Source organism: Mercurialis annua, linkage group LG2 (genome assembly GCF_937616625.2).
Source record: "Mercurialis annua linkage group LG2, ddMerAnnu1.2, whole genome shotgun sequence".
NCBI lineage: Eukaryota > Viridiplantae > Streptophyta > Magnoliopsida > Malpighiales > Euphorbiaceae > Mercurialis > Mercurialis annua.
Window position 1 is genome coordinate 11,860,656 of NC_065571.1, and position 11,493 is coordinate 11,872,148.

General features: G+C 32.5%; 2 protein-coding genes across 2 annotated transcripts; both read right to left on the reverse strand.

Moving 5' to 3' along the window:
• Positions 1 to 1,376: 1,376 nt before the first annotated feature.
• On the reverse strand, positions 1,377 to 2,874 carry LOC126668971 (phytohormone-binding protein CSBP-like). Its single transcript, XM_050362234.2, has 2 exons — positions 2,561 to 2,874; positions 1,377 to 1,854 (listed from the first exon to the last, which is right to left on the reverse strand). Exons 1-2 carry the CDS (start codon positions 2,739 to 2,741, stop codon positions 1,568 to 1,570), a joined length of 468 nt encoding a protein of 155 aa, XP_050218191.1. The 5' UTR covers positions 2,742 to 2,874; the 3' UTR covers positions 1,377 to 1,567.
• A 4,538-nt stretch (positions 2,875 to 7,412) lies between these two features.
• LOC126668967 (receptor-like protein kinase THESEUS 1) lies at positions 7,413 to 10,852 on the reverse strand. The gene has a single exon (XM_050362230.2). It carries the CDS (start codon positions 10,260 to 10,262, stop codon positions 7,737 to 7,739), a length of 2,526 nt encoding a protein of 841 aa, XP_050218187.1. The 5' UTR covers positions 10,263 to 10,852; the 3' UTR covers positions 7,413 to 7,736.
• Between the last annotated feature and the right edge of the window lie 641 nt (positions 10,853 to 11,493).

Below are 11,493 nucleotides of genomic sequence, written 5' to 3' on the forward strand. Positions count from 1 at the left end.
AAGATTAGACTTTTAAATATTGTAAAAACTAATGAAGATTTTTTTTCCGAATATAATGAAGGCATCCGTTCATGTCCATAAACTAAAAATCTTCTTTTTTAAAATCAAAGATAGGTATATCAAATAGATTAAAAGTATTACAGAGCCAAAAGCAAGAGACACAAGATTACAAACTAATCATATCCTGAGAAAAGCGCCAGTGAATCTGTGACTACTTTAGCTAGGTTGTGAGCTTCCATATTACCCGAACAACCACTACTAGAACCAAATTATCGACGAAAAATCTTGATTTATTGATGGATTTCAAGCTTTTACCGACAAAAAACTGATTTAGCAACGTATTTTAGCTTTTTAGTGACGGAAAATTCCGTTGCTTAAATGAAGACGCTAGATATCTTCACAAATATCTAGATGGCTAAGCGATGCACACGATTCAGAATTGACTGACTTGATTACTTGGAGGGCATCTCCTTAATTCAAAAATAACTTTGTTCCACATGCAGCTTATAGCCACATTCATTGCTTCTCGAAGGGCCAAAAATTCTAAAATACATGGATCCCAAATGTGACAAAAAGAAGCCGAGAATTTATTAATGACATTACCCGAGTGATCTTTGGTCACAATAGCAACTACTCCAAAATACAGAGCTTCATGAATGGCTGCATCATAGTTCAACTTTAAAAAAATTCTCAAGGGGGCTGCCATGTAGACAGAAAGTCTTCGTCAGGATTTATGCTAACACCATCAGATGAATGATCAGCAATGTTCAGCTCATGTTGCTGGCATAACTCAACTTCGAAGGTCGTTGTTAAACAACGAGAAATTCTGTCTGGAATGGGAATGGCATTGTCCTATTTAGTGTATTTTCCGTTTAGGGACGAGTTCTATTTAGGATTATCTTTGTATTATGGAAATTGTCTCCTTTTAAGAGACTATCTTCAACTTATCTAGAAGATCTTGATCTTCTAGAATCTTTTCTTTATTATAGTTGTTGTAGTTGGCTTTGGATTCAATCTCTTAATGAGATTCGTGTCTGAACTTCGGTATTCTTCAGTTGACGAATCCTAAGGGATTCGGTCAACATCCTCTTGGATGAATCCTATGAGATTCGGCTTTGCCGTATGGTTCTGCGTTGATCTTATATTTGATTTGTTGTTTCTTCGTCGAGTCCTGGGACAAACTTCGATATGCGAATCCTTCTAGGACTCAGCGTATCGTTTATAGTATGTGGAAATTGGATTTCCATCAGTACACTTTACGTGTAATTGAATGGCCCATTTGGTGGCTAATGAACCCTTATAAGTGATTGCTTGGCAATATCATCATTCGACCTTTGAATGACTCACTCGGTGCAAAATTATGTGAATATAATAAATTTAGTCTAATGAACCCTTATAAATGACTCACTTGGCAATATCATCATTTGACCTTCTGTTTCAACATTTTCTTTTCGGTGCAACATAATATAAGAACCATAAAACTTTAGTCTAATGGGAGGATATAACCGACATTCTCGCTGGACCTTGAGTTCAAATTTCAACATCATAAAAATCACAAATATAACATCTAATGAGCAGGAGAATTTGCCAAATACGTTTCTAGGCAATTGATGTATGCTAACATCGATGATCTTGTCTTTGATGGCAATGTGTCATCTTCTATTTCGGACTCATATTCAACTGTGACATCGATCAAACTCTCCTCTTTTCCGGTAGCTGTTAACTGGAAAAGTGTACTGTAGTAAGTAAAACCAAGATTCAGATGGCCTCCTTCTATTACTTTTAGTGCAAATCGGTGCAGCGACTCATCAAGCTCTGTTATTTGTTCCTTCTGGTATGTCATTGTTTTGATATCTACCAATGTCATAAACATAATGTGTTACTTTTTTTTTACTATGTAAAAGATTAAACCATCAATTTCCTTCAAAAACTGGAAACCACTAGCAAAAAATGTAACGATATTAATGGCGGATCCAATTTTTTTTTATAAAGTGGGCAATATTGTACTGAAAGTTTGTAAGATGTGTAAAATTGATAAAACAAAAATTTTAAAGTGAGCAATGCTTATCATTTTAAGGCAGAAAAACTATAATATTAGATTATATATTTATACTTTTTCAAAGATAATATTAAGGTGGTCAACTTACCTCTCCCTAATTCCGCCCTGAACGAAAGACTCTATATATTTTCATCTTTAATATATAGATTACTCAAACTTAAGAAATTTATCATAATTGATATTTTAAAATTCTATAAACTTTATCAAAGGATGATCTTTTTCATTGCAAATGAGGGTTGGCCTGGCTGGCAACCCTCATATTGCATCTTTTAAAGGGTGTGGGTTTGACCCGCCCTTCTGCAGCCAGTGGGCTGAATTAAAAAATAAATAATTCTGCTAACTTCGTTAACACTTAACCTACTGTAATTCTACCTTTGATAAAAAAAATCTTCTTTTTAATTGTCTGGCCTATAAGCATATTTTATTTAATGATCATAACGGTAATAAATAATAAAAAGAATTAAAAGATTGAAGAAATGATAGAGAAAAAAATGGACAAACCAGGGCCAAAGTTGAAGAGAAAGACTGAACCAAGGCCACCATCACCTTCAATAACTTGAGCTTCTTTAACTAAATTTGGAATCATTTTTGGAATTATGAATTTTAAATCCTTAGTTAAAGCTTTCCACAGAATATCAACCCCAACACTAATTTTGGCTTGTGTTTTCACTTCCTTGGCCATGATTTTTCAAATCAAAGCAATTGTTTCAGAGAAATATTGAGGATTCAGTTTTGTTTATGAGATGAGGAAATGTGTTTCATAGCATCTTTTATTTATATCGACCAAATACAAATGGACATTATGAACCGCCACTTTTGCACTTTTTCTTGTCTGGTTGGATTGCACATTAATGGGGAATATTATTGGACTTTTTACAAAAAATACTTATATTCAATAAAGGTTTTCAAAAATAATTCTTTCTTCTTCTTCTGTTTTTTTTTTGAAAAATACGTTTTTAATATATCACTGGTAGATCATTAGTATATTATTGATAGATGGTGTATTTTACAAAAATAATATATTTTACAACAATAAAAAAGTTTAAGTGTATTTTCACAAAGGAATGAGATGGTTCAAAAGAAACTTATTTTCCAAAGGCTAAAAACGAGAAAATAAGAGATAGTTGATCCTAAAGATCATTGAACTTCAAAATTTTTACATTTCAGTCATTAAACTATTTTTTTCTTGTCACCGAACTTTCATTTTCTTTTTTCCTTTTTTATATTTTCCAAGTTAAAAATACTTAGATGACAACCGGAATTTACCTATTTTTACCTGAAAACTTGCCCATGTATGCATAATTTAACTTAAAAGCTCCTTTTCAAAATAAAATTATGTGAATATAATAAAAATTTAAAGTAAAACTAGCAAAATCCGGTTGCCACAAGTCAGAAAACAATAAAATAGTTTAGTGATTGAAATGAAAAATACTTGAAAGTCCAATGATGGTAAGAATTAATTACGTGAAAGTAAGCTCTTTTAATTTTATTTTCTACTTGACCCTCCATGTTTTAAAATATTGTGAAAATAACCCCTTTATTTGTTCAAAAAGTACATTTAAGCTTCTTCACTTTATTTTTCAAACACTTAGACCCTCATATTTTTAGACATTTCTTTGTTTTTTTTACAAACACAAATTATTTGCACCATGTAAATATATTAAGAATTCAAATGGGCAAAAAGGAAAAAAAACTGAAAATATTTGCATGCTTTTTGTGAATAACTTAAAAAAGAAAAATTTACCTTCTGCTTTTTCCAAAAAGAATAAGCCTTATTATAAATTAAAGGATTAATTGCAAATGCATACACAAACTTTACCCTAATTTGCAATTACGACATAACCTTTGAAACTTGTCAATGTCAATAACCAACTTTCATTTTTTGGCAAATTTGTACACCGACCAATCACGCAACGACACATGGCGGTATATTACAATGTCCACGTTAGTTTTTTTTCGTGTTTAGTGTATCGATTTGCCAAAAGTGCAAAGTTGGTTACTAACATTGTCAAGTTTTAAAGTTTATGTTGTAATTGCAAATTAGGGTAAAGTTTGTGTATGAATTTGCAATTAACCCTAAATTAAATAATTTAACGGTTGGAGTTACATTCAAATTCAATGCACATCTCCTAAGACATAGTTTTACTTTTATATCCTATTGTCACCTTAAATGTCTTGCAGTTTACTAAAAAATAATGATAAAGGGAATTAAAAGAATATAATTAAAAATATAACATAAAAACAATAAAATGAAATATATAAAAAACATTCAATTGAAATAAGATAGAAGGAGTTCTACTATAAAAAATAAGGACAAGATGAATAATAATTAGATAAATTCATTTTACTTATATGTAATTAATGTATTGTTATAAAAAAAATAAAATTATGTTTAATATATAAAATGAACAATTAATTTTGTAGACATGGTAGGTTATAATTATATAGATATAAAAGAAAGGGCATTCTTTGACTAACATATAAACACATTTAGTAAGTAATCTTCTATATATGGTAGGATATAAACATATATTATGAAAGGAAAGATAAATTAATGATTGCTGTATAAAAGATATAAAATTGTAGTAAATAATTTTGTATTTATGGTAGTATATATTCATATACTATAAAAGAAAAAACAAATTTATATCAAATATGAAAAAAATATTAAATTTTGATAAATGATTATAAATAATTAAATATATGTAGTTGGATATACTAAATGAATAAATAATCTAGTGTGTGTTTGTGTGTGTGTGTGTGTGTATATATATATATAATATATATATATATATATATATATATATATATATATATATATATATATATATATATATATAATTAATTAATTAATGTCATAAAAATTCACCAGTTTTCCACGTTTTTTCAATTTAATCACGCTGTTTAAAAGTGTCATATGTGAACACTAACTTTCATTTTTTTCCAAATTATTACATGGGATCAGAATTTGCTGAGTTATCATCCATTTTCTATTGGAATTTGCCAAGGTGGATGTCATTTTTCGACTGTCACCTCATCAAATTGTGACTTTACGTATCAATTTAGAAAACAAATGAAAATTTATGTCCAAATATGATTTTTTTTAAAGACGTGATTAAATTGAGAAAACATATAAAGTTGATGAATTTTTATGACATTAACACACACGCATGCACGGGAGCAACATACATACACATATATGTGTATGTATATATAATTATATGTAATAACTTTAACTTATATGTGTGTATTAATTTATATGTTTTATTGTCATATATGTATCTATACACACATATTATATTTATATATAAATATTGCACTAAATAAATTTTATATTAATTTATAAATATATAAATATTAATAAAAATAATATTATTGTAAACTTCGGTTTTTCGATCAGTTCAGTTAACCACTTGTTGAAAACAAAGCAAAACCAAAAACCATACTTTTTTATAATTTGAAACCAAACCAATCCATTTTAATCATTTTAACCAAGCTAAAATTAATTTCGGGTTGGTTTGGATCGGATTAATGGTTTGGTTCGGTTTTTGCTCACCCCTAATTCATCTTACAAAATCTCTATAAAATCCTCAAATAGTGTTTTTAGAAAAGTGATACATTTCTTCTTTAGTTTAAAGTGACATATGCATCTCCATCATAAAAGTCTCCTAAAATTTTTTAATATCCAAATCTGTCTTCAATCTGAAAAAACGACTTTCGGTACTTTAAAATTGTTGGCTTCTCTATTTCCAGAACTTCTTCGTGTCAAGTAATTTCGCCTTGCGAAATCCTCCAAATAATGATTTTGCCATAATAATCATAATCCAAAATTAAATCTGAAAGAATTGTCTCTGATACCAATTGTTGTAACATTGATACCGATTGTTGAATCTTTGATACCAATTGTCGTAACCGGAGTGGTATGCGAGTGGAATCGAAACCATTCAGTAGGTAGTTAATTATGAATTTGATCAACAAATAATAATATAGCAAAATATTAATAACACAAGAGATTTACGTGGTTCTGCATTAAAGCGTATATCCACGGGCGAAAAAATCAAGCCATCCACTAATCATCAAAAGGAATACAAAAGTGGTAGAGAATCACCAAATAAAGAACATCTCTAGTAAATATGCTCTTAGAAGAAAAATCCATAAAGTGTTTAACTCTCTACAAGAAGTAACCCGAAAGGGTTAGAATTAACTTTTGTTCCTCACACTACACAAATCCCATTTTCCCCTTATTCACATCAATGTCTATATTGTGTGTTCAGTTTTGGTATTGTGTGTTCAGTTTTGGTGTACTCTAAAAGGTGCATTAGGTAGCCTATATATATTGAGTAAATAATCTATTTGTAGCATTAGGATTACTAATCCAAATTGGATTATATCTTCCTAATTGCCCAATGACAACAAGCGAGCTCTCTGAAAGTCCAAATTCGATCTAAGTTATGGAAAAAGAATACATTCTATTTTATTTCAAAAGAATTTTCACTCTATTGCTTATCTATTCCATCAGTGAAGTAGATACAATTAGAAAGATTATAAATTTTTGAGAAGCATTTTACAAATGAAAATAAAATGCTGGCACGCAGCACTCAATAAGTTTTGGTGCACAATAATAGCCGATGAAGGAGCAGTTGAATAAAGAACCGAACGTGTATGCAAACTAAAGCTAATGTTAGCTTTGTCTGTGGACAGCTTGGACCACAAGGACTGGCATGCTAAGATTAGATAAGATTATTAAACCTGGCTGGTAGAGAGTAAAACAAAATCTTAAGTCTCTGCAGAATTTGAAAATTCAACTAAGCCAGGTCACTGTTGTGGGACTAGTTAAGCTGAACAACTATTTTGAAACATTCCAAATTAAAGTGATGCTCTCCCACTAAGCATTCAAGATGTAAAATTCATGTGTTTATCTCTTAAAAAACTAGGACTCCGGTAGGAAAATGGAAGACAAAAAAATGAGAAACGTTGAAACGGAAAACGCTGAAACAGAATAAACGTGATACAGCATTATTTACAAAAGTAGATTACATATATAGAGTTTCACAAGGATTTCCGGAAACAAAAACAAACTGTAGGAGTCGAGTTCAGTACAACATACATTAACATCATTTGTCTCAAGAAAACAACGTCAACTCTGCGTCAATACAGAATATAGGAGAGTATAAGCAGGGTAGAAGGTTCATTCTGTGCATCATACACGATATAGGAGAGTACAAATAAGGTGGGAGGGTTCATTCCTATAATGTTCTCGGTCACTAAACCAATACATTACGGAGAGTACAAAACAATATATCACGAATGTAAATAATCAATCAATGATAGCTTATTTCTATGCATAATTCCGTGAACAAAAGTTTATGATATTAATACATTGAATATCTTGTAACTGTGTAAATGGAAAAAATAACCCGGGCAGCTGAACCCCGGATGAATATTAGATCAAGACAATGAGAGAATCTTATGGTGCCTTACATGCAATCTTTGGCGAAATATATTACAAACTAAATATACTATAAATGAAAAATTGAGGTAAAACAATGGAGTAATGTGATAAGGAATAACCTTGGTGTATTTTCTTGACAACGTTTTTCAAGAAAACTATTCATCTGACTGGAAGGCCAAAACGTTGATTTCTGCTGGCCAAAAATGAGTGGCAATCTGTATTCTATTATCTTCCACGGGGATTTACTAGCTGGGAAAACACAGCACTCGTTGCAGCATCTTCAGCATCATCATCTGTTCCAGAGTTCCCTCCATCGATTATGCTGACACTGTTGTCAAATGGTTCAAGAGGTGTCAGAATTCCTGGGATATGGTTTGTACTGTTATCTTCTGGTTCCGTGAGCGCAGATGACGTCTCCTCAAGCTGGAGAGCATATTCAAGATTCCATAAAACGTCTCCCATTGATGGCCTATCAACTCCATGCTCAGCAAGGCATTTCTCAGCAGTTTCGCCAAACTTTTTGAGTGAAGCTGGATTCACCTTTCCTACCAGATTGGAGTCCATGATTTGGTCCAACATGCCTTTCTTCTGCCACATCATTGCCCATTCTGCGATATTTACTTGCTCCCTTGGGAGAACAGGATTGAGAGCTGGTCTAGTACAGAGAACTTCCATTAGAACAACCCCAAATGAATACACATCAGATTTCTCAGTGAGTTGTTGCCTGCGGAAGTATTCAGGATCAAGGTAACCAAAGCTGCCCTTAACTGCAGTACTCACATGAGTCTGATCAATAGCTGGTCCAGTTTTTGAGAGGCCAAAATCAGCAACCTTGGCAACGAAACTCTCATCCAGGAGAATATTTGTTGTCTTGACATCTCGGTGAATAATACTTTGAGTAGCGCCTGTGTGAAGATAATGAAGCCCCCTTGCAGCACCAATACATATTTCAAGTCTTTGCTTCCACGATAATGGTGGTAGATCTGTTCCATACAGATGGCTCCTCAGAGGTCCATTAGCCATGAATTCATAAACAAGGACCATTTCAGACCGTTCATCACAATAGCCAATAAGAGAGACAAGATGGCGATGGCGGAGCTTGGATAACATTTCAATCTCAGTTCGGAATTCAGCAAGGCCCTGTTCTGATCTAGGGTTTCCTCTCTTTACGGCTAGTTTAGTCCCATCTTCAAGTGTTCCTTTGTAGACCCTACCAAAGCCGCCGACCCCAAGAAGCAAGTTCTCATCAAACTTGTTGGTTGCATCAAGGATTTCTTGGAATGTGAAGACCCGGCCATGATTTATAGAAGACAATGAAATACAGCTTGCTGTTCCACTCTTTTGAGAAATTGTGGACATTTTAGTTATGGTTTGAGAATTTCCATACAAAGGCAAAGGCAGCCATGAGTGACCTTGGTTAGTGGTCTTTGACTTGCGAGCCACCAAGCAACAGTAACAGAAACCAAACAAAGCAAATGCAGCTACAGCTCCAATAACTGAACCGATTATGATTGCTGTCTTGCTTTTCTTTGAGGGTGATTCAGGAAGAAGGTTCTCAACGGTAGAGAGCCCATCCAAGCTCTTAGCGTCATTGCTGATCTTCAGAATCTCCAGACCGTTCATGGTTGCATTGGTGATATCAGCTTGCATATCTGGACCAACACTAACAGTCAAAGTATCCGACTCCAGAGAGGAATTAGAGACGAAGTCTCTGTAATATGGTACATTTAGATCATTGGTGAACGATGAAAGGTCAAAACTATCAAGGGCGCTATCATCGTTTACATAAAGATTGAACACAAGAGAATTCAGAGCCTTGCTAACAATATCACAGAAATGCACTCGAACAAAATATCTGAAGTTTGGATCAACAGGAAAGACCCAAGTTATGTTGAAGTTCATGCTGGCTACATTTGCGTCTCCCATGGCTTCAGCGGAAGAATAAACCATATTTGGTGCTATTTCAGGAGTAACAGAGGGTGGATACTTTATGGATGCAGGGTTGGCTGTAACATTCACAGCAGAGCTATTTACATGAAGGTATTTAGAATCATTCTCCCAAATTCTTCCAACAGTATCATTTTGCGCTGTGATCAATGGACCACCCACATTTAATCGGTAAACAGTTTCAAATGCGAGATCAGAAAGACCCCCAAAAGGAGCACGCGGATTTACAGTAAACGCCTGATCAGGGAAATTTACATCAGGGACAGAAACAACTTCAATTGCATTAACAAAAGTTACGGAATTGTTCGAAGGAATGAAGGAAAGAGTCAAGGTATCAGATGAGATATTGACTGCATACTCCTTGAACATATAAGAACCATTAAAGTTCTCAAATGTAAAATTATTCAAGAGCACATACTCATCAGTGACTGTCGTAATCGATGCGGACGACAAGTTTTGACCCGAATTCGGGACAGGATAGAAGTAAAGGCGGATCCAATGCCTGCCTTCCTGCTGAATTTTGAATCTATAAGAAGCTATACCGGAGAAAATCCGAGCGGATTGATAGATAGGAGAAGGAAAGGTAGAATTAGAGCTAGCAACAACAGAAGTACCAGTCTTTAAAGTGAGAGATGAATGCCCTGAATCAGGAACAAAAGTCCTACCTTGGAAACTAACATTTTGAGAAGCACCACAAGCAATTAAGTAATTATCAGGAGGAGTAAATGCAGCAAATGATCCATTATAACCAAATATCACAACCAAAAAAACCAAAGCTAACCAACTATATACTGTCATCTTCATCCAAAACACAAAATTTCTACCAATACACCTATGTCCAAGTCTAGAACTTCAATGTAATCCTAAAATGCATCACCTAAAAAACCAAAAAAAACTAAGTACCCAAATCCTAAAATCACTCACAAACAAAAACCCAAATCCTCAAATCACTCAAAAACAAAAACCAACATAGATCTAACTCATCTAAACCAGTTCACCAATGCATACAAAAACTCAAAGAATACACATTTTTACCACAACAAAGAATAAAAACAAACTGAAACAACAAACAAGAGAGGAGGATAATTAGAACCTGGTGGAAAATGTGAGAATGGAGATGGGGTTTAAGGAGTTAAAGATGAAAAACTGAGAGCAGCCATGAAAATAGAGTAAAGCAAAGAGCTTTTTGTATAACATGAACAACCCTTTCCAGGCTGGTGATTAGGCTGTCATTTACCAGTGCAAAAGGGACCCACCTAACTCCATTGACACAAACAAATGAAATGAAATGAAACTTCTTGCTTTGCTTCAATTATGAAATTATCTGCTGTTATTGTTTTTTTATTCTTTGTATTTAAGGAGGAGGTTGATATTTATATTTTATAGTTTGATAAACTCAGTAACTTTATCTTAATGAAAAAAAAAAAAGATTTGCTGCTGATGTCTGGTGCTCAACTTGGCTAAGAGTTTTTCGTTTTATCCAGTTTTATTGTCTGAATGAATCTACGTTATTATGAATTTGTAACCTCCATGCTTTTTTTATTTGATTTATTTAATTATTTATTCAAATTATTATTATAAATTTTATTCAATTTTTTTCAAATATTTAAATATATACTACTTATTTTCTTAATGATTTATTTATTGAATAATGGAAATTCGTTCGACAATGAGATTTTACTTAAATTAAATTAAATACCACTGAAAAGTAATGAAATATTTTTTAGAAAATTTAATTGAAAGGAAATTTTGATTTAATCTGTAGAGAGTAAAAATAATCCCTTAGTTAATTGAGAATTAATCTCAAGAGAAATTGTGATTTAAAATACAAAAAGGCTTTTATAATTCATTTCAATAAAAAAATTGTTTCGATTTTATTTGTTTTTGTAAAAAATAAGGAGGCGTTTTGGTTTAAAGTTGAAAAAGGAGATAAAAATATGAATAAAAAAGAGGAGGAATGGCAAGAAATGATTATTTTTTTGAACAAATTATTATGAGCCTCTTCATTTATAACATAATTCACAATTTGATACTT